General features: G+C 36.1%; 2 protein-coding genes across 2 annotated transcripts in view; one reads left to right on the forward strand and one right to left on the reverse strand.

Moving 5' to 3' along the window:
- The first annotated feature begins 1,939 nt into the window (after positions 1–1,939).
- Positions 1,940–6,287, forward strand: LOC141829272 (BTB/POZ domain-containing protein At1g63850-like). The gene is made up of 2 exons (XM_074716708.1): positions 1,940–3,082; positions 5,788–6,287. The coding sequence occupies exons 1-2, from the start codon at positions 1,964–1,966 to the stop codon at positions 6,055–6,057; spliced, it is 1,389 nt and encodes a 462-aa protein (XP_074572809.1). The 5' UTR covers positions 1,940–1,963; the 3' UTR covers positions 6,058–6,287.
- Positions 6,288–6,476: 189 nt separating this feature from the next.
- Positions 6,477–22,720, reverse strand: part of LOC141829273 (serine/threonine-protein kinase TOR) — a 73,063-nt gene continuing 56,819 nt past the window's right edge. The window contains exons 42-57 of the mRNA XM_074716709.1: positions 13,470–13,676; positions 12,407–12,520; positions 12,134–12,325; positions 10,779–10,859; positions 10,622–10,696; positions 10,479–10,545; positions 9,528–9,688; positions 9,111–9,284; positions 8,910–9,038; positions 8,670–8,753; positions 8,512–8,573; positions 8,345–8,417; positions 8,080–8,214; positions 7,167–7,334; positions 6,822–7,093; positions 6,477–6,733 (exon numbers count right to left, since the gene is read on the reverse strand). Coding sequence (XP_074572810.1) covers positions 6,715–6,733; positions 6,822–7,093; positions 7,167–7,334; positions 8,080–8,214; positions 8,345–8,417; positions 8,512–8,573; positions 8,670–8,753; positions 8,910–9,038; positions 9,111–9,284; positions 9,528–9,688; positions 10,479–10,545; positions 10,622–10,696; positions 10,779–10,859; positions 12,134–12,325; positions 12,407–12,520; positions 13,470–13,676 — 2,013 coding nt within the window. The 3' untranslated portion in view covers positions 6,477–6,714. The remainder of the gene's footprint in view (positions 6,734–6,821; positions 7,094–7,166; positions 7,335–8,079; positions 8,215–8,344; positions 8,418–8,511; positions 8,574–8,669; positions 8,754–8,909; positions 9,039–9,110; positions 9,285–9,527; positions 9,689–10,478; positions 10,546–10,621; positions 10,697–10,778; positions 10,860–12,133; positions 12,326–12,406; positions 12,521–13,469; positions 13,677–22,720) is intronic.

A 22,720-nucleotide genomic window follows, 5' to 3' on the forward strand; every position in this document is an offset into this window, starting at 1 on the left:
ATGTTGAAAGAAAATTATAAAAGCTACTAGAGAAAAGAAATCCCTTTCAAGATGCTCAAAGAACAGTCCTACATATCTAGAACTAGTTAGGGAATAACTATCATTGTTCATTTCACAGATATGATAGGATTTCCAACCATTTATGCAGTTAATTCATTCCATTTGCATTTCATCAATGCCCCCAAAAACATTCACAAATGGAGCACTGGATCAGAGAAGAAGAGAAGGTGTTTCAGAAAATGACTTACTGCATATACATGCTTTGCTCTTGCTTTAGCACAAAATAGAGACAAATTTCTTGTTCTTGCACCCACATCAAGGACGACCTTGTTCTTGAATAGAAATGTATTCTGATAAATAACCCAATATAATCTTATGTTAATTTCTCAAATGTGCTACATCCCTTAACTGCTTGTTATGTTTAATAAGATCTATTAGCTTGTAATAATCCTTCTACGTATGATAACATACATCGTTATGATCTTCAAATCAGTCAAATAAACTAGAGGTTGATGTCTATGATGTCAGAAAAAAAATAATTGGGGGAATCATAAAAATTTTCATTTTGATTTATAAATAATTCTTTTGATGTAAATATTTTAAAATAATAATTCAAATGATCTTGTAAGGTTTTAGAGAATTGCAAGGGTATTTTGAGAATGAGTCACACTCTTTTAATACAACGTCGAGGTTATACAGTAGGATTTGTTATTTTTAAAAATATATGATAGAAAAATAGCAATTAATCGATAATAAAAAAAATAAGGGAAAAAATTATGGGTGTGAATCTATATTAGGAATGATTAAAAGATTATCTATTTTAAGAAAAAAATATAACCTGAAAACAAAAATGTTTCTCTCAAAAAAAAATTGATTTGATTTTTTATTTTTATTTTTATGTAGTTGATGTAAACTAACAATCCAATAATATATCAAAGTAAGTGAGTTTGAAATATCATATCATATTAACTAATTGCATGAAATTTTATTGTTAATATTAATTCATGTATTGAAAAAAAGAGTAAAATAGGAAAACTTTACACACATATAAAGTAATTTACCATTACTAAATGAAATATATATATATATATATATATATATATATATACAAATTTATTGAAAATAGAAAAATACTTTTGTGTTCTATTAACAACCATCTAAAAGTATCAATTATTATTTGTCCTTATTCCAAGGCTATAGAATAGAATATAACACCATAAAATGAATATAATTTATTAAAAATACGCATATAGATGCAAAGAAAAAAAAATCATATTTTGAAATTTATGAAAAGAGACACTTATGTTTCAAAAATACTCTTCCATCAACTTCCTTTCAAAAACTCAAAATTGAGAAACTAAAACACTAACGATCTCAAAATTTAAGAAAATAAAACTATATCAAAATTAAAGAAATCAGATGAAAACTATAATTTCATGTAAAATTATATTTCACTTTCAATTATAATTGGTTGTGTTTTCCTACATTTAATTAATGAAGTTTATTCTTGACAACTGCAAATAAATCCTTTTTATATTAAAGTTTTAAATTATTTCTAAAACTCATAATATCCGGCGGATCATAAAAATTAAATATCGTTTCATTAAATAAAATATTAAATTATTCCACTAGGCCGCTAAAGAGGGGGCCCGCTGAGATCTTGTCGGGATCCGGCGACCATTCCGTATCGGGCGGGCCCAGCCTTATCCATCCGACTACACGTGTCGCTTGTCTGACGGTTGAAAAGGGATTATAAACGCCTTTGCGATTCGTGCTTGGACGCTTGGCAAGAGAAACGGATTAAACACGAATCTCAAAGCATGAGTCAGATTAATCGCGAGGAGGAAAATATCTATTCGTTTGCTTGCTCGGGAACAGCATAAGCTAAGTCGTGGCTACAGGACAACAGAATCGATCGTCTCTACTTCTGTTTTCCGGTTTCGCCGCCGTCGCCGTCGCCGTTATGAGCGTTAAAGGCACGATGTCACTGCGGAAACGCCAACGACTAGGGTTTGCCGGTCGCCTTCCCCTCGCCGACGGAACCCTAACGGATATAGGCTTCGACGACCCCGCCACCGCCGACGTCGTTCTTCGCCTCGAGCTCGACGACTCCCTCGTCGACGACCTCGACCCCGTGTCGCTAGACCTTCACCTCCGCTCCGTCGCGCTCCGCCGCTCCCGTTACTTCGACGCCCTCCTCTCCGAGCGATGGAATCACCCCTCCGTTATTGGGAGCGGGATCCGGCATCGCCTCAACCTGAAGGTCCTCCCCTCTGCTGGAGGCGGCCGCTCCCGCGGCCCCTTCGACGTTCACGTCGCTGTCATTCGACTCCTCCACAGTCTCGATTTCTCCGCTGCGATCGGTTCCGTCTCCGACGCTCTGGAGATGCTCCCCGTGGCGATGGAGCTGCTCTTCGATGATTGCGTCCGAGCTTGCGTACGATTCCTCGAGGCAGTGCCGTGGACGGAGGAGGAAGAGGAGGAGGTGCTAAATTTGGTACCTTTGCTTCAACAAGAGGAATGCGAAGATCTCATAGCGAGGATTTCCCCAATTGTCTCAGAGGAGGGGGATGGGAATTGCACATCGGAGGAAATGCTCCATAAATTGATAGCTTCAGCTATCCGCAGCCACCCAAATGTTGCCACTGTCAACGTGAAGGCCTTCGTTGCAAAGCTACTTAGTGATTACTCTTCCAGGGATTGCGTAAGGAGAGCTCTTGATCAGGCCTTCTTGAAGAGTATGGAGATGGTGAAGGATCACTTGGGGAAGTACGCAAGCCTGGATTTTAGACTTTCATGGGGGAATGACGAAAGAGAGGCAATGCAGAGGTTGAATCTTCACTCATCCATGATGAATGCGAAGAACCTGCACTGGCTGGTTGAGAGGATGATCGAGTTGAGGGTGGCCGATACAGCAGTGGCAGGGTGGAGTGAGCAGGCTTCCTTGGCTGCAGATTTGCAGAAGACTTTTAGGGATGACGCCTGGAAGAATATAGCTCCTGGCCTGCCATCACTGATCATAAGGTCCACATTCCGGCTGGCTAATGCGGTTGCTTCTGGAAATTCACTGGCTCCTCGACAGGTTTGAAGTTAAAACTAAATGCATGCAGCTTCTTTCTTGTTCAAGAGATGGGCCAATCAGCTGGTTATAACTTCTTACCAAATGTGGCCTGGATATGGAGATCAAGTTAGAATAGTATTTATAATTGTTTTGGTTGCAAATAATTAAAATAGGGAAACCTTAATAATCTTTTGCGAGTTGAACCACACTATATAGATTAAACATCATATAGAAAGTGAATCAGATAGGATAAAGCCAATATACAGTAGTTCTTTGTATAGTCATGCCATATTTTGAAGTCAATTGAAGTCTTATAGAATGAACATTGAATCTAGTAGATCCTATTAATATTTTCCTACAACAAAGTGAAGAGCAACTGCAAGGGTTGTTTCAGAAACAATGGTTGAGACAATGTTGGCTCCGTACAGGATAGAACAATTGTAGGGATCAGATATTTTAGGAACTTCACTACTCAAATGCGTAAGGATTGGGGATGTCCAAAACATTTAGGTTTTAAGCAAGGCTCAAGGGAAGCAATAAACTGGAACTTACCCTCCCTTGCGGAAACCTGTATGCCCCAAGTCCTTTACAGGGGCATGTCTAACACTTTTTTTCTTAATGTGGAAAGCAAGGAGACAAACCAAACGAGGGAAAGGGCAGGTGGAACACAGCCTAAGGGTTGGATATGCACACAAATGTGTAGCAACTTTCTTTAGAACTGATGTGATGCAAGTAAATTAAACCTCTTTAAAATTTTTAGAGTTACTAAGAGTAAATGGTTATACAAATTATGGAGTTTAGTCCTATATGTAGTATTTAGTTATAAGGTTTAACGTTTGAGTTCTATAGTTGTGATGTAATGTCCTCTCTTTTTATGATTACAACATTACAATATTTTATTTCCTTTGATATGGTACTAGAAGGGCATGCCTTTGTTACAACCTAACATTTGCTAAACATGCCTTGATCATCTTTGGGTAAGTGTTAGACTCGAGTATGATTTTCCATTTAGATCTCTCTAGTTGGGAGGTGACACATGTAAGGGTGCATGGTCAATTACATGTGACAAAGTAGATTGTTCCCCTCTATTGCCTATGTGCATATGGGCGCAGTGCTCAGGGATGATGATACGCCAAAGGCACAAAAAGAGAGAGGAGGATAAAGATTGACTCACAAATCACAAGTTTGCAACTGCTTACCCTCTTTGTTTACAAGAGTTTGAGGATGTTAGGCTCCATCAATCATCTCTAAGGAAGCCCTTTTGGTTTTCTTCTATTCCTCTCCTTGATTAATTTCTTGTTCTTTCCAAAATGGTCCTAACCTATGAGAGCAGTTTGGGATGTTAGTTTCTATCCCATTGATCACCATGAGATCAAATCTCATCCATTGGCTCAAGGTAATCTCAATCATTGAATCTTTGTTTGAAGATAATCCTTAATACTTAGAAATAATTTTGTAAAGTTTAAATAATTAATTATGAGATTTTCTAAGTTCAAATTTATGATGAATAAAATAGTTTGCTACTTGCCAACTCTTGACAATTGCTATATGTCAACAATTGACACCTAACCCAATTCCAAATCATTTCCTATTTGAATTATGAGGAATACAATTGTTTTAATTTTCTAATCTTCTGTGCGTCTCCTGAGGTTTATCTCAAGTTTATAGTTGAACCCGTACAACCTCTACTGATTTATGGTTTTGATTGAGCTAACCATTGACTAAAGCCTCATAGTACATTTTAAAGTTGATATATATCAATCTGAAATAAATATGAATTGTGATTAGCATCTGGCAGCATGTCTTCAAGACAGATAAATTTAGTTTTGAGAAAAAATTTCATTGCAGATGTGATACAGTGATGGCCCTTCATTGCTAGGTAACCTGACCAAAACCAAATTCAAAGAGTGGATAAGTAGAAATTATGACCATGCAAATATGGTTTTATTGTTCTAGTTTATGATTAATTTGACTGATCCAAGAAATATATATTTTTAGTGTCCCATCTTGGACAAGGACTTCTTAGCTGCAATCAAATAAGAACACACTAGACAACACAACCTCCCATGAGGACTGCGGAGTGATCAGGACAAGATATTGTGCTAAAAGGGGATTACCAATAATAAAATGTGATCAGGACAAGGATGACAAGGTTGGAGTTGCATATGTTGTTTCACTTGCAAATAATTGAGATAGGAAAAATGGTTAATTAGTTGTGGGGAATAGCCATCACCAGTTGTGAATCTTGTTGGGACACAGTCTACTGGTTATACCTATTTATATCATCAATCGAAATAAAGTCTATGCGAATATAATGGGATGCGTGTTGGACCTAGTAGAGGGATCCTGTTAACATTGCTTCACAAAGTGTCAACTGTATATGGAGATACTTTTCTTGGAAAGATAGCCTCTCTAATCATGTAACTATATTGCATTTTACTGGACTCATGTATACTAGTAGAGGAGTCTTTTCTGAATGTGAATGACTCTCATTATGGTATAAATTAGATGGTTTCAAATTCTTATGCTTTCCTTATTTTGATATTTCGCAAGTGGAAGGGTCTTCATTCTGTTGATAATTTCCAGTAGTTTTATTGATTTAGCACTTGCATGCAAGAAAATAGCAAGCTTCCAAGTTTGAATCAGTGGGATGCATATGCTTTCAGTTTTATGCTGTAGGAGTCTGTAGATTTAAAGCTCTTAATTTTAGTATTTATTTTTCTCAGGTGAGGATGAATCTTGTCAGTTGTTGGCTCCCGGTACTGAACGTCTGCCGGGACATTGTTTTCCCAATGCCAACCGGTCAAAAATCAATCATCCAGGACCTTGAAGAAGCATTTCTGAGAATAATATCTACCCTTCCATTATCGGATTCTCAAGATTTGCTGAAGCAGTGCTTAAGCTTTTCCACTCGGAACATTGATGACTGCCCACACTTGATCTTGGCATTCAAGACTTGGTTCCGACGAGCAAACAGGACGGTGACCAAGGAATAAGGATGATGTGTTTATTCCGAGCTAACATGGCAGGTTGGCACAAAATGAAGACTGTAAATAATCACGTTATGCGATGTTTGTGGCTTTGAGAATGTGGATGTTGATATTCTGAATCATTCAAATGCCTCTTTGTTTGAAATTTCTGTACGCTTTGTATAAGATGTAAATACTCGTGTGTTGTAACTCTCTTATGCATATGGCAATAAATGAATAGAAGTTAGATCATGAAATGTGGATGAAACTAAATTGATTGCCCCTGTAAGATTCGAGTTTAGTTCGACCATTTTTTAGTTTCATTTCATGTTTTACCTTGAATTTGCTAATCAATTTTCAGTTAGATTAATTTGGGAACTGCTAGAGTTGACAGGAACTGAACGATTCAGATGGTGGAAATCAGAGCCAATATCTAGAACTTTCAATTTGAAATTCCATCTTGTCGGATGGAGAATTATTAAATAAAATGATCAATTTCAGCTCATGTTTCATACAAGACGAGCATAATTACAGCACTTCTCTCCTCTTTTTTTCATATCATGAAATGCCAAAAATATACAAACAGCTTCCTAACACTAATCTCTAATAAGAATAAGAAAAAGCAAAAAAAAAAAAACACAGATATACATACAGCATATTTACAGCGCTAATTGTGAAAATAATTCACCAAAACGGGCACCACCTACAAGGAACAAAATGAAATGGCAATATTAATCACACAAAAAAGATTCAAATCAAATCATCTGATTAATGCAAGCAGTTTGGCCTACCCGACATAATTCTGACATAGATTCTCATGTGAAGTTGCCTGTCGAATAAGCTTGTCGACTTGATACTTCACGGACAGGCCATGATCAACTTCGCGTGCATCTCTAGAGCCCAAGCTGCCACTGTCAGGCGCATGTTGAATGGAGGTACCAGCCCCAGCGACCAACGAACCAGAAGAAAAATCTCGACCAGTCAATTTGTTGCTCATTTTGGCCATGACAACCACAGCTCGCTCGTTTAGAACCTCATTAGCATCACCAAGTTGATTGACAGCCTACAGATACGACCCACTGAATAAAGTATCTAAAATAGGCAAGTAAATCACCACATGAGAAACAATACACAACCTGCAGCAGTTCCCTCTCACGAGCACCGCGTAGAGGTTGAGAAAGCTCTCTATTCAATGTTGATTCATCACCATTTACAACTGGCTGAGTGTTCACGTAAGTTGACACTTGAGGAACTTCATTAAAATTGAACAATCGCCAATTTATGAGGGGATCATGGACAAATGCCTGAGATAAGTAAAACACCAGGGGTTCAATCTCCATATGAAATCACAAGTTTAACACTTCGCCTTAACACCAAACGGAAGAATTCTTAAAATAAACAACCGGAGAACGTACACAGAAGAAACAAGCAGGTTAGAGAAGAACAATAAAGCAAGCGACAAAAGATCGTCATGAAGCAGCTGCTCACTAATGGACAACGATCAAATACATTTATAACAAATAACTACCAAGTGACAGTGGGACGAGTAGCAATCACATTGTTCTCTCCTGTTTTCCCTAGAGGATGACTTAAGCAGTCAAAACAAGCGTACTTGTTTAGTTTATTGGTTGTATTCTGTGTTATGTCAAAGGCTCTGTAATTATCAGGAGATTGACCAAATTTATATCTTTATCTAAACAAATTAGGCTTAGACTATGATTGAATGGACAGGGAAGAAAATGCAAGATGGATAATCATAACAGAATCAGAGGAATAGATGATGACGCAGTCTGATACTATGCCTTTTGGTAATAAATGAATGTTTTCCCTCCTCCCACTTCCTTTTTCTCAAGCAAGCACAACATAAAAGGCATTATGTAGTTTTACTTCAAATAACATTACAATCTTTACTGTATTGAATGTGGAATAAGTTAGTGACAACATTTTATAGTTTTCTATATCATGCCATGACAACTACAGACCAACATAGAGTTCCAAGAATTTGCAGATTATATCGGACTAATCCTTTGCAAAAAAACTAGTTTTTACCTCCATCATGGCCATGACACTATCCTTGTTTGTTCGAAGAACTTGCATAACATTTTCACAAGTTGATCTAAAGTTGCCTTCGATCCGACTAACTCCCATAGCCTTCTCAAGCATCCGAGTCAACCTAAAAGGAACCTGAAAAGCATACGGTTCGAATCAGGGAGTTGATGAAAAAGCGGATACAGTTTGTCATAGACTAAAGCATTTAATGCATAAATAGAACAAACAAACTAGACGGAGCTTATTGAAGATGAAAGTTACTTACTTTTTCAGGAAATTTTTCCCTACTCATAGATGCCTCAAAGCAATCACCAAAATCAATATGCAATATTTTTCCACTGGAACAGAAATATTAAATACTTTTTCATGAGAAATCTATGAGGACTTTGATGTAAGGATATTTTTCATCCAAATAGCGGATAAACATGCTACCTGTAACGATGTAGCATAAGATTACTTGGATGGCGATCCCCCAAGCCAAGAAGGTATCCAACCTGAAAATATAAAGTATTCTGAATATATATACAACAAGATTATAAATCCTAGGAATAATCTCTAAATATTTCCTAATGTGTGATAAAGAAACACACCATACTCATCACAGCTAAACTTCTTGTATAATTTGTTCGGCGATCAAGCCAAATTTCAGATGTCCGACTTTTCAGCCATAGAACCTACAAGAATAATATTATTAGTGGGCATAACTTTATGAAAACAAAATCAAGGCAATCATAGACGGATGCAAGGGCTTCAAGAGTTTTTAGAAAAATGCTCCCCATGTAACAAAATACAAAACAACTGCCCCTCAATTCAGAAAATAGAGAACATACCTTTGCTAAGTCATTTCCTTCCATGCTTTGCAAAGCATGCTCAAATGCTTCCACCTTGGCAATAAGAGGATAGTGGTCATAATCTGGTGCAAAAGCCAGCATAACTCTATGCTCTTGATTTATAGGTATCTGTGGCACAAAATGGCGATGATGATAAATTAACAGGAAAGAATTTCCTTTTTAATAGTTTTAAAAGCTTACCTTTCTTGCATCTCGGTATTCACGAATCAAATGGTGAAGGGTGTCGCAATGTGGAACCCATCCAATTAAACCACTGTTTGGAGATAAAGGAATGACTGCATAACGTTGAATAAAAAGATCTTTTTCTCCAGTTTTTCTTGAGTTCTCAAGAAGCGTGTTCACCAAACCAAATAGCTACAAAGAATTAGAACACCATAAGGAAAACATAATGCTGAATCTAGTTTAATTAGCTGGTATTGTTAGAAAATATCAATAATTAAGCCTAAATCTCTGACATCACAGAATTTGAGTTCTATACTCAGTTTTTCCCACCTTGACCTTTGTTGGTATGCTAATCTCATTTTTTAAAAAACTTTTACTCATAAGTAGGTTTTATGAATTGTGGACCTGGAAGAAAAACCTTGCAAACCTATTTACCTGCATGACACGTTCATCCTGCCGCAAATCTTCATGTCCTTTTAGTAAAAATGCATAGTCCTCCCCGTCACTTCCGTGAATGGTCAACTTTCTCGGCCTCTGCTTTGATGTTATGACAATTAGTTGCGGTGCAAAATTTGCAATTGTCACCACATCTACTTCTGTCACAACAAAAATATACCTTTAGCGTTGAAAATAAAATTTCAGAACACTATAACAAGTTTGCAATTAGCACAGTCAACAAGGAAAAAAAAGGTATAATAACCCATAGGCACAGCCTGCTGCATTGATTCACCCGAAATATAACATGTACTAAGGCTTAGTGGTGGCCAAGGCATCAAAACTAAAGAGCTCTGTACAACTAATGAAGTTACAGCAAAAAGCATTATAGTCGTACATATTCACCATAGGTAAATGCCCAACTTAACTAACGATCAACTAGGCCTACACATTTCAATTGGATATTTTGGTCAAGATACCAACTGCTTGACAAATAACAACATGCCATATGAGAGTAAAGCAATGTGCTCAGCTAAGGGCTGAAATAACAATATGTTCTTTGATAGCGTAATGATTGTCTATAAAGCTCAAAAAACTCAAGATTCAATTAAATCTATGAAAATATCTTGGAAACAGTGCTGTTGATTATGGAATAGGACCTTCAATATTTAGGGAGATACCTGTAAACAATATATAAATAGAAAAACTTGGCAATGGTCTTCCACAGAACTAGTTTAACTACAACTATTTGAATTCCGAGTATGTTATAATACTCAATGGCTTAACCTGAATATGCAGCTAAAACCAACATGGACACATAGCCCCATTATAATTCATTGATAGTCAACAATACCAGTTTTCCTCACCTACTCTCATAGTTGTAAAGAAAAGAGTAATCCTGAGTTAGAACCATCAACATTTATCTGCAAGAAAAATCGGATATGTAATTACCTGCTCGATAAGTACCAGGCACCGCTAGTTCCAGGTCATGGCACTTCAGCAATTCAGGCGAAACAGACTGGTAATGCAAGAAAAATAATTAAGAGATAATAGAAAGAGAAACAATGCACCAGCAACAAATAATTAATTCTTGCCTGTAAATCTAGTGTAGTAAGACTTGGAAGCTGTTTATCAATTCTTTTGAAAACATGATAGTACAAATCCCATGCCTGAAAGTCCAAAGATTCGTCATAATGCCTACATGTACTATAAAAAAAGTGACAATGTCTTTTATAATTAACAAAATAAGACCTGAGTAAGTTCAGCATCCTTTCCAGTACTTCTGTATTTTAAGCAGCAATCTCGTGCTTCCTGTAGTTCACGACCATATGTCTAAAAAGACATAACATAGTTAGCATTAAATAAAATACATTCAATTAGAGATACATTGGGATCATGAAAAATAAAGAATGACCAACTAAAATAAGCAACCAAATGTTTCCTACAAGAGGCTATTGAACTCATGCAAATGTGTGGCAGCAGCCAGTTAATGAAATTCATGCAGTATTCTTGATCTCGATAGTGATTTTTTTATTAGGTTTTATAAAGGGATGATTTGTTCCTAGAAATCCCCAAAGGAAATTCCACACCAGTACTCATATATTGAATGCCATAACTGCTACCTACCTTCCACAAAATTATGCACCACAAATAGAAGCTAATGAACAGACCTGTGACCCATAGAAAGGCATCAAAATCCCCTGATGGAAAAAACATTTGCTGAGATGTTAAAACAAAGATCAAAATCCTCCCAAAATAAGTGAAAGTTCTAACCACTAAGAGTCTAGAGAACCGAAAAAGAGGATAGTGTCTCAGAAAAAAATACTCATTTTGTCAGACCCTATAGCCCAATCTAATCATAGCATTAACATAAGAATTACCTCTGGAACAAGAAATATCACAAGCAAAATCAACAGTTTTTGATAGTTCATAATAGAACCTAGTAGCAATTATGTGATCCAAATGGTAATAAAGATTGATGAAAAAATAAACAGCAAAATGTTTCCTACAAGAAGCTGGTCACTATTGAACTCATGCAAATGCCTGACAGTACTGTTCATAAAATTCATGCAGCCTTCTTGATCTTGATATTGTTGTTCTATTAGGTCTTATAAATGAATATCCATACATTACTCGCTCCACTCACAAGAGAAAAAAAAACTATCTATAAATCACTGAGAAACCAGTTTGTCCAACACCTGCAATTTATGAATAATGGGCTCATGCACCAGGTGCTTATGTAATTATCCACTCACATGAAATCTATGAAGAGATTTTACAAGCTTAGATGAAACGAATTACTAAGTATCTAGGCCATCATAGAAATTGCTAGATTTCAGTTCTGTTTGCAGGCTATCATCAACTTCATTGGCTTCCTCTGTAAACTATAAATCAAACGTATGCAAGTATACTAGTGTTCCTAGTCGTATATTAGATCAGCTTCCACTCCCTTAGTATTAGTTTTTGCTTAGAACCATTATCTTTTGAGATCCTTCACCACAAGTTGTAAAAATGTGTTCTCTCTCCTGTTGCTCTCTTTCCATTCTCTCTTCCAACATTTTAGGTCAGTGGTTATCTCAAACAACTGGAGAAAAAGAGAAAAATACCTGAACGAAAGCATTTTCTATAAAGGTCTCTGGTCCTTCTTCAAGCTTTGCATGCAAAAGTTCTAATACGGCAAGCATACCCTCAGTATTCTTCTCACCAAAATACAAGCGACTGGCTTCCTCCAAAGCTTCATGCCACATTTCATGCCACAATATTGCAACCCTAATTAACTCTTGTGAGACAAGTTGCGCCTATAACCATGAGTTAATCACATCAGGAAGTTCCATTTCAATAATATATCTAAACAATTCATCAGGATATATGGTATTTGCCTGATCAACAAGAAGGCCATGATGTTGGCGAATTTTTTCAACAACATCCTCAGCTGCACGCCTCCGCAGTGTGCTAACCGACTTGCAAGCTACCAGCAGAGGGTACATAAGTGCCTGCAATTAAGAACCTTTTAAAAATACAAAAGAACCAGAGATCAACATAAGCCATTACAAAAGCCTTTTGGCAGGCAGTTTGGTTTCGTAACTGTCAATCTGAATTAGAGATGTTCAATGAGCTGAATTTTTTCAGATACCATGACTACTTGACCTGTTCAATTAGTTTGGGTATCCATTGAATGGGGTGGGAGAGATTTAGATGAAATGGTAGATACCTGTTATCCCTATGGAATGGGATTGGAATTGCATATCCCGTCCCGTGTGCTTAAATGTTTTTATGGATATTATGATTTTATTGGGCATATCATTATTAAAGCTTTCTTACAAACTTTTAAACATATTTTATTTATGAAAGATCAAATTAGATGTTTTTCAGGTTCAGTTTACTATTGGAATATCAAAATGTGTTAAACTGAGGACTGGTTCAGGTTTAATTATGTATGTTTTGGGAAGTGATGGGACTGAGCATGGGTAAAATTATAAGAAACCAGGTATGGGTATGGATTTGTGGATAGGGATATGGATAGTTAAAAAATTTGATGGTACCCTATGGGTTGCCACCCCTAGCAGCTGGTCTCAAGTCAATGGCAAGTTATTCTAGCAAATTGCATGCCAAACCCACCACTATTTCTTTCTTATTTTAAACTATTACTTGTTTCAAAATGGAAAATTAATTATGTTCTTCATAATCATGCTTTAACAAACTTTTTTCAATTGAGAAAGTCTAGGACAAAAGCAGCAAACAATGTTTTATTAACTGATTTTTATGGCCTTGAATCTGGTTAGGATTTGACTGACTTAATGTTAAATTAGAAAGAAATCACAATATGAGATACCCTGAATGATCATCTCAAATTGAATACAATAAAATACTCCCTTTTCTCCAAACTTAACAAGGTTGAAAGAGCAACAACCGAAACTAATTTACGAGAAAGAGTGAGAATACCTGTGGATGTACTTTCCCAATTCGTACCAATAATGATTGTATCAATTCCCTCACAGCTTTATTATTCGAGTGTATCCTGGCAATTATCTGTGGTAGTACTGCTAACCACATTTCAATCTTAACATGCAAAAATCCTTTCTGTAGTGCCATCTGAACATCAGATGTTGCTCCATGGTTGAACCACAATGTGAGAAGGCGAAGAATATCCTGCAGCAAAAAATCATCAATATTAACATCTCAAATAAAAAATTTCAAAAAAAAAAAAAACAAACTGAATATGGATCTACGAGCTAGTAAAGTCTTAACATAGTCTAGTAACCACTATAGATAATTAATCAAGGCGACAAACAAATCCTTTCACAAAAGAATGCTTTATAAAGCAAATGAAACTAGAAACCTAGCATAAGTGATCAAAAGTATGTGCGTTTCAAGCAGTGAATTTCACAAATTTTTAAATTTGTATCCATAGTCATGTTGCTAGTATAACAAATTACACGTGTGCTAAGACAACAATCTCTATGGACTATAGGCCTTGGAACAATATTAGAATGACCAGAAACTGCAACCTTGGCAAAACATCAAGTTGATGTTGTGGTTGGATTTGAGTGAGAAAGGTTTAGAAAAATCTTCAGAAATAATTAGAGGAACACAAGTGCTAAAAACCCTAGAAAGAAATCAGAAAGAAATAAGAGTATACAAGTCCAAAATTGCACCATTGTGACTATACGAATAAAATAACAAACTAGAACTTATAGATTCAATGTAGAATCTAGGAGTTGGAACCAACCAATCATGTGTTTATAATTTCACAAAGGATAATGGGTGCTCTCTTCACCTCCCACATAAACAGACACATGCACGTGGCAAGACTGTAGCTTAACTATTCAAACAATCAGAACTTCAGGACAAGCAAGTGTCCACAACACTACCACACAGTCCCACATACACGAGCAAACCTTTGCCAACCTTGCTATGGCTTGTGTGCCACGTTGGAAAAATTTAGGGCACCATCTTATTGAAGACAGAAGGATTAAATATGCCCCGCCTATCTGCAGTCAGCTGGGTGGACCTTTTACTTTGCCATTGAACTTTATGTAAGACTTCAGACAAGGACTCTATTGGCTTGTGTGCCACGTTGGAAAAATTTAGGGCACCATCTTATTGAAGACAGAAGGATTAAATATGCCCCGCCTATCTGCAGTCAGCTGGGTGGACCTTTTACTTTGCCATTGAACTTTATGTAAGACTTCAAACAAAGACTCTATTGATGAAAATGAATGGCATATCTTCATCGTATGTACTTAATTAACATAAACCAAAATTTCGCAATCATGACTTCAGAAACTACAAAATAGAACTCACATTTTGATTCTAAAGAAAACTTGCTAAATTTACAAGAGGAAAAGATGACACAAGGATAGGAATTTAATAGCATATAGGCTGAATACCACTGCTCACATTGTAATGGATTATCTTTTTACAACTCTCCTGATTGATAAGAGTGGTATTAACAGGTAAGAGCAATCAATTCAGTTTGAACTAATCCAAACAACCAATCAGCTATTTCAATTTGATTACTTGGTTTAAATTATAGATCAGGTTGGTTGGTTGAAACAAACAACAAAGATCCAGTACATTTCAGTTTCGTTCAATTTAACCCAATTAGCCACTGTAGTTTACTAGCTAAGTTACTCAACCTTAGGTGCAAGTAACTATCACAAATATGGATCCAACGTACTTATTTCTACTAGTGTTAACAGATGATCAATAGAGAAATCGAGTGTCCACTTTGAGTGCCAGGTGTCCAAGTATCAGTATCCAACACAAACACAGAGGAATAGATGAACTCAAGTATCAGATATTACAAGTGCATAAAGAATTCACACTTATAACCGCCTTTTCTGGAATTTATCAAGTGGAATATTCAGATAATAGACGCGATAACAACAAGAAGGAATAAATCCCAAGTAATTAGGGGCAATTAAGATGAAAAATAATGAAGGCTCTTCAAGAATGTGCCACTTAAAATATTCAGATGAATTGTCAATACTTTTTACAAATCAGTGAGTACTTTTCACATTGCCTCCCACAGTATTTTTGTTCTAGTTCAGCATGAATTGACATTGCAATGAATTATCAGTCATCAACTTTAAATTCTTCACAAGTGCATACAATAGCTCTAACAACTTTTAATTTTCCAATGGCATAATCAGCACAGTTTCTTTAAATACAGGAAAAACACAAACTACATATAAAAAAACATATAGACGATTGTGGAAACAAAAGATTTACCTGTAAGCTGTCATCAGCTCCCTTAGCAGTTGATGCACAAGCAATGGAATAGAAATATCCAGTGACAGCCGCAACAACATACTTTGCTGCAACATCAGGGCAGCTTCTTAATGTATAATGAGACATCACTGCTGTATTGAATAAGGCCCACCTATGCCATGCTTTTGCCCAGTCCTTAGCATAATGTGTAGCATTTTTAAGGGATACAAGGATCTCTGTTGAGTGAAGCAAACAAAATTAAAATGCATATACCATAGAAAGAAAAAGGTACTACAATTATACAAATAGCAGGAAAAGAAACAAATATGAAACTACAAGAATTTCATTACCTTGTATTGAGTCATCATCTAATACAGGGGAAAGTGCCCTCTTCCAGTTCCCAAGTTGCAGATATGCACGAGCAAGGAGAGGAATACTAGAATTAGAAGCATTGCCCGGAACAATGGGTGTCACGGAGTGGGCATTCGTAGAAACTAATTGTAGAGTTAAATCCTATGAAAATCATAGATGAAAATTGACAATAGATTAAAAATTCAGTTTCTCATTAACTCTAGTCTAGTGGAAAAATAAACATGACAGTTCTACCTGTAAATGAGAAAATGCTTCCTTCCGTTTAAGATCATCACCAAGAGACCATTGATATTTCAGGTAGGCTAGAATAACTTGAGGATGCCCATGGAGCAACCAATTTCCCGGAGAACAGTCAGGATCATACTACAATAACAAAGTCATTCAATTATTATCTCTCTTAGACTAGTCTGGCTTGATGTTTATTTTCAACAAATTGGAAAACTAACCTTTAAGAGTTTTATTAAAGTAGATCTTGCCTGGCTTATACGTCCATTTTGCCGGCAAAGCGAGGCAAACCTAATCCAAGTTTCAATGTCTTCACTAGGTGGAAGGACCAATTCTCTTACTGCTAAAACTGCTTGCCAAACCTGCATTGAGATTGATCAGGAAAACAAATGTTCAATCCAAGTAGTGAAAATAATCATCAAGAAAGGGTAAAATAACAGCCTTCTAAAGAAATAAAAGAATATGAAAGCAAGGGCATGAAAATTGGAGGTGAAATACCAAAAAATACAAGTGTTCCAAGGAATATTTAGTGCACTAAAGATTTTTTTAAAAAATTTAGGATATGATAAAATATAAAATAACTAGCAAAAGATAACCTCCTCCTTAAATATGAACCTGAACAACAAACAGTGGCAGATGAGAACATATAACGACAACAAATAATTATTTGAAAAGACCTCAACATGTTGAAAGAAATAAATAAAATATTATCCTATGGATATAGACATTACAGAAAGGATAAAAGCTTCACCTCAACATTGCGTTTTGTTCCTTTTATTCGTTCATTCCACATGTTACGAATCAATTCTCTTCGACCATCAGCAACAGGGTTACCAACTGGAAGAGTACAGTAATCAATAACCTGTTACGGAATTGAAAATTAGTTATCTAACCAATTCCTTGAATCAATATAGGTTATTAAAGAACACAAAATTAGAAACAAGAAAACCTCTTCAAGCTCTGAAACTTGTTGAACACGAACCATATTGCTATAAGCACGTTCATAACTTTCAAGAACCTGATTAAGAAAAACAAAAAATATATATAAACCTTGAATCATAAAATATCAATCATATACAGAAAATTTAGATTCCATTGCTAAGAGGAAGAGATAGAACTTAAAAGATACATAAGTGATCAATGACATTTGAAAATTACAGCGAAAGCAACCAAAGTACCTTGCTACTTACAAAACCCAAATAATCACACACCTCTACTATTTCCTTTATTATAAATTTAGATTTATTTTTTAAAAACAAAATTGAGTTCAAACCATCAAATTAAATCTGGGAATTGTCTACCGTGAACAATGTTGATTTTACATTTCATTACCACTAGAACACTTCCTTCTAAACAATGGAAATACAACTTAGTAACATCTATATCATAAATCACAACCAACATGGAAAATAAAAGGAAAAAAATAGAAAAACAATTTAAGAAAGGCTACCTCCTGATCAATAAACCAGAATAACCCAAAGTCAATATCCAAGATAAGTTGCTTATCATCAGTATTCACTAGATAATAGCCTTATTAAAAGAGAGTCAATTGAATATAGTCATGAATTTTACTCTCATGAAACCTCGACTATATATGGAATTACCCCACATAATATTTGGAAATTTGCATCAAATTCAGGAATTAGATAAAGCCACATTGTTTCTGCCATCAATGTTGTCTATCTTACCTAGCCTCAAATCACAAACTACATAAAGGCCACATTGTTAATCCTCAATGTTGTCTAGCTAAAATGATATTTCTCAATTTTAAGATGATTCTGCAGCCAGCCTTTTCATTAAGGGATTGGTAGCCTAACATTGACTAGTTCAAGATATTTCATTTACACATGAGAATTCTGGTGTATTGTGTCCATGAAAAGAGGAGGAAAAAAGAGTTCTAAAGGGCCAGAAACAACGAAGAACAATAAATCATGAGAATGCAATATTCTATGCTGGCTAGCAAGGCCTCACACCCATCTTTGTCATCTGGGCTTAGGATAGGCATTGAAGGTGATGGCTTTCACCATTTAAGCAGCAATCTTAAATGATAAGAGATGAGCAATATCTAATGGATTCTTTTCCTCTATTAAGTAGCTAAACCTTTTTATACATAAGGTTTTCAACTGGACAATGTATAAAATGACAAACCTAGACCATGGAAATCACAATAATAATGAGATTTTCTAAAGACAAAAAATAGATTAAAATTTTTATGATCTAAAGTTTTTTACTTGCATTATGAACTCAACTAGGTAGTCTCCTGTTTTTGGTAAAAATTGCATTTACAGAACTACGTCAATAAACTCATAAGCAAAGCTACTAGGTTGATATTAGTATATGCCTTACCAATGCAGCCAGTTCTGTTGCTAAACACTTCCTTGCTCTCTCAACATACAGACGAGCTTCATCATACTACAAAAAAAAAGTTTTAAAAAGATTATGTAAAAAATAAATTTAAATTAGAAAAAAAAGGCAAAAAATGAATGAAACTAACTTTTTCACGTCGAACCATAAGAACTGCTCTAAAGAAAGCACCATTGCTACTTCCATCACCACTGGCAGTTGTATTTCCTAACAACCGTAGTTTACTATCATCTCCATCATCCAACTTTGAGACATATTCAGCCATGTGATCCCACTCTCCCATATTCCAGGCAGCACTTGCAGCCTAGAAGGATATGAATAATGATAAATATAGAATAAATAAATAATTGAATCAGCTATAATTTTGATAATTGACCATAGGAGCCATTTCTAGACGAGCTCCTGGCTCAGCAGCCATCCATTGCTCTCGGCATAGGGCACTAAGCTCTTCCCAACGAGCCAAGGCAGCAAGGCAACGCATTCGACCTGGCATAACATTTTACATAGGCAACAAATTTAGAAACTGACAAAAGCATTTATGAACTGAAAGAAAATACATGATTCAGCATGATAACATATGTATTAAGGCATATTATCTCAGTTTCACTACTAAATGGAAATGTTGTCTACTTTCAGTGTGATTCCTAAATAGTACAAGTTTCATTATACAACAAAAAAATGAAATATAATAGCAAATATATTCATGCAACACAGGATGATAAAAACGTTAATGTGACATGACTATAATATTAAAAGTTGTGTTGATTAGTGATAAAACACTAACCCAAGGTAGCATCCAAGTTCTGAGATGGATTAGAAGCCTGAGAAGATTTGATAGTGTAAGCTCTAAGAGCATCATCCCACCTTTGTAACTTCTCATACCTGCGGAAATTTGGAACTTTCATACATTCTGAAACATGGGCACATAAAAGAGAAAAACGCATCTTATAGACCATTACGATGATAAGCAACTGACTAATAAGAAAGAATAGAACTGATACTTTTAGTTAAAAAGTATTTAAAGATTTACAGAAGGCTTCTCTGAGATCAAGTTTTGATAGACTATACCATGATTCCTTGAGTTGAACATCCATATATTGCTGTGAGTAAGTTAATATACCAACTGCAGCCTGGTAAAACAGATGGTGGAATAAGACACAAGTGTTCCTTGATTATCAGAGAATGGAAGGACAAACTAAGATTAGAACAAATGAAAGAATCTAAAATCAGATAAAGAAGACCAACCTCGTGTTGGTGTAACTGATTGTTAATGTGAATAAGGGATTCCACAACTGTCACAGGATTTGCACCCATTTTCTTGGAACAAGAAGCTTCAAACTCCATTTCTTTGTAATGAAGAGCCTTCGCAAATGCTCGACACTGAAAAAACAACGTTGCTGATAAAATATGGAGTAGGAACAAATCAATCTGGCAAAAAAATATCTGGTGAATTTTAGAAGAGGAAGAACCTTCTCAGCAAGAGCACCAAGCAACCTAGTATCAATTGGAAGTGGTTTCTCATCATGTTCCATAAACTCTGCCTGATGAGAATGCCAAAAAGTATCACACTTATAACATGCTGAAATAATACCAAAACCTGAAAGGGAAAAGGCAATATATCGACCAAGTTTAGCAGAGTAGCCAGTATCTCAGGGGGGATATTCTGAGATGAGAATGCTGTCTTGAGATTCCTGACTAATTGTTCCTGGGAAGTTTCATTCATTTGAGCCCAGCAGCTTGCAAAACCAGCAGCAAACAATTCTCTTCCAACAGAGGGCTGTCATTTTCATAGTCAAAATATAAATTATCAACTAGGACAAAACAAAGCAAGTTCATTTGTTTTACCTGCAACTGCGCAAGCTTTGCACAAGTTCGTAGTGCTGGCATTGGTGATTCTTTGAGAAGTTCAATGCTAAAATGTCTCATCCATTCAGCCCAATCTTCTTTAGTGCTCCTCTGAGAAGCTTCTCCAGCAGTTCTCAATCGAAGATCATTGATCTATGAAAGCAAAATAGAAACAGTTAAAGCAGTCCAAAAAGATAAATATAGTCTCAACTAAGTGTCAACAAGAGAGTATTTCTTTAAAAAAAATAAATTCAATGATAAATAATTTCATAATTAAGATTAAATGATTACAAGCTTGTAGCATAACTCTCAACAAACATTAAATTTAATGTACAACTAAATGGACAATTTAATATATTTCTCTATATAGAAGAAATCTGCAAACTTTGTAATGCAGTTTACACCTCATCTTCCATTTGAGACACTCAGTCACTCGTAACAATGTCTTGTAAAATTTTGATTCAGATAATGGCAGCATCAAACAGGTAGTGGAGGATGCAAGGATTTTCTCTCTCTGGAAAACTAGTAATATTGAGAGCATATCATCAGTAACATCAACATCTCTAAATCATTTTAATTGTCTTAACTAGAATTTTCTATGGTCTCGTCTGCAAACCTTAACTATACTCGATTCACAAGTCAAACTATAGAACTTATCTTAACCTAATTTCCCTAGATACACAACTAATTGCCTCAGAAAGGTAATAATTTTGATTTTTTTTATCTTTTATAGCAAAGCAACACATATGAGGACACCCCATAACGCAGAAGGATCCATATAGCAAACCCCACTTAGTGAGAGAAAGACTTGGTTGTTGTTGTTGTATAGTAAAGCAACACGTCCACATTGAAGGCGCTGGAATTCCGTCCTGTTCAATTTCTCCCAGACAAAAAAATTATACAAGGACAGAACCTTTCCAAGCAACTCACATGTTCGATCAGACATGTGCTTGATCGATCAAGCAAGTTCTTGACCAATCGAAACACACCTTGATCGAAGCATAAGATCGATGATCTCTTGTGTTGGCATTCAGGATCCATACAAAGGAATAACTACGCAGCGGAATATTAAACTAGTCATACCTTTCCTTGAGATTGTATGGATGATTGTTTATAGCCGAAAACCTCTTTATCTTTTGTTGTATTCCTCTCCTCTTCTTGGACGTCGTGTGTGCGATGATCTACCAAGAGAATAATCACCCACCTTGTTTTCCTCTCTTCCAACCCGATGGCAACAAGGGAAGGGAGAACCTATGGTTGAGGCACCACCTCCTCCTCCTCTTCCTCTCTTCTTCTCTTCCTTTCTTCCTCTCCTCTCCAAGCCGCCACCAACCAAGAAAAAACCAAGGTTAGGGGCGCCGGTCCTAGGAGAAGAGAAGTAGGGGAGTCGGGCGCTCGGCCCTAGGAGAAGAGATAGTGGACTTGGGCGTCGGCCCTAGGAGAAGAGATAGAGGAATTATTGGGGATAGGGGGCGCCGGCCCTACCAAGAGAAAACCAAGGGAATTCTTGTTCACCAGGCGCCCCCTCACCTCCACTTTTATAGCCTTGCCGTCTTAGGAAGTTCAGGAAAAAATAACAGAATTAACAAAATTTTATTTGATAACAAAATTAACAGAATTCTGTTAGATAACAGAATTAATAGAAATTTTGTTGGGTGGATACGAGGCTTTATCTAGAGGCTACAACAAGGACCTAGAGAAGGATTTGGTTTATGCCTCCTGATGGGCTTGGGCTTCCCTAACTTTGGCCCGAACACCTAACTCAAGTCCATCAATAATAACTCATTCCACTAAAGGGTTATTATTGAACTACCGCACCAATCTCATATTACAATATGGGTGCCTTCTTATTATGAGTGCATTAATCTCCCTGTGTTTAAGATATCGTATGTCCGTTAATTAAATGAGTTACTGACAACTCAATTAATTAACATCTAATTCCAAGAGTAGTACCACTCAACTTTATTATCATGCCGGACTAAATCCACCTGCAGGGTTTACATGATAATCCTTATGAGCTCCTCAAGGGGACATCATCAGTCTAAATAATTAGGACACAGGTTCCTTCTATAATCAACAACACACCATATAAATAGCATTATCTCCCAACTCATCAGGCCTATTGATTTAACGAATAAATCTCACCTATTGATAAGTTAAAAAAATAAATACTA

Source organism: Curcuma longa, chromosome 5 (assembly GCF_044706935.1).
Source record: "Curcuma longa cultivar G26 ecotype Majalengka, Jawa Barat chromosome 5, ITB_CL_G26_1.1, whole genome shotgun sequence".
Lineage (NCBI taxonomy): Eukaryota > Viridiplantae > Streptophyta > Magnoliopsida > Zingiberales > Zingiberaceae > Curcuma > Curcuma longa.

What these genes read in the sequence shown, in the direction of transcription:
- LOC141829272 (XM_074716708.1), top strand. Translation starts at nt 1,964, where the DNA reads ATGAGCGTTAAAGGCACGATGTCACTGCGGAAACGCCAACGACTAGGG. An exon ending in ATTCACTGGCTCCTCGACAG is followed by an intron (nt 3,083 to 5,787) that starts GTTTGAAGTTAA and finishes TATTTTTCTCAG; the next exon opens with GTGAGGATGAATCTTGTCAG.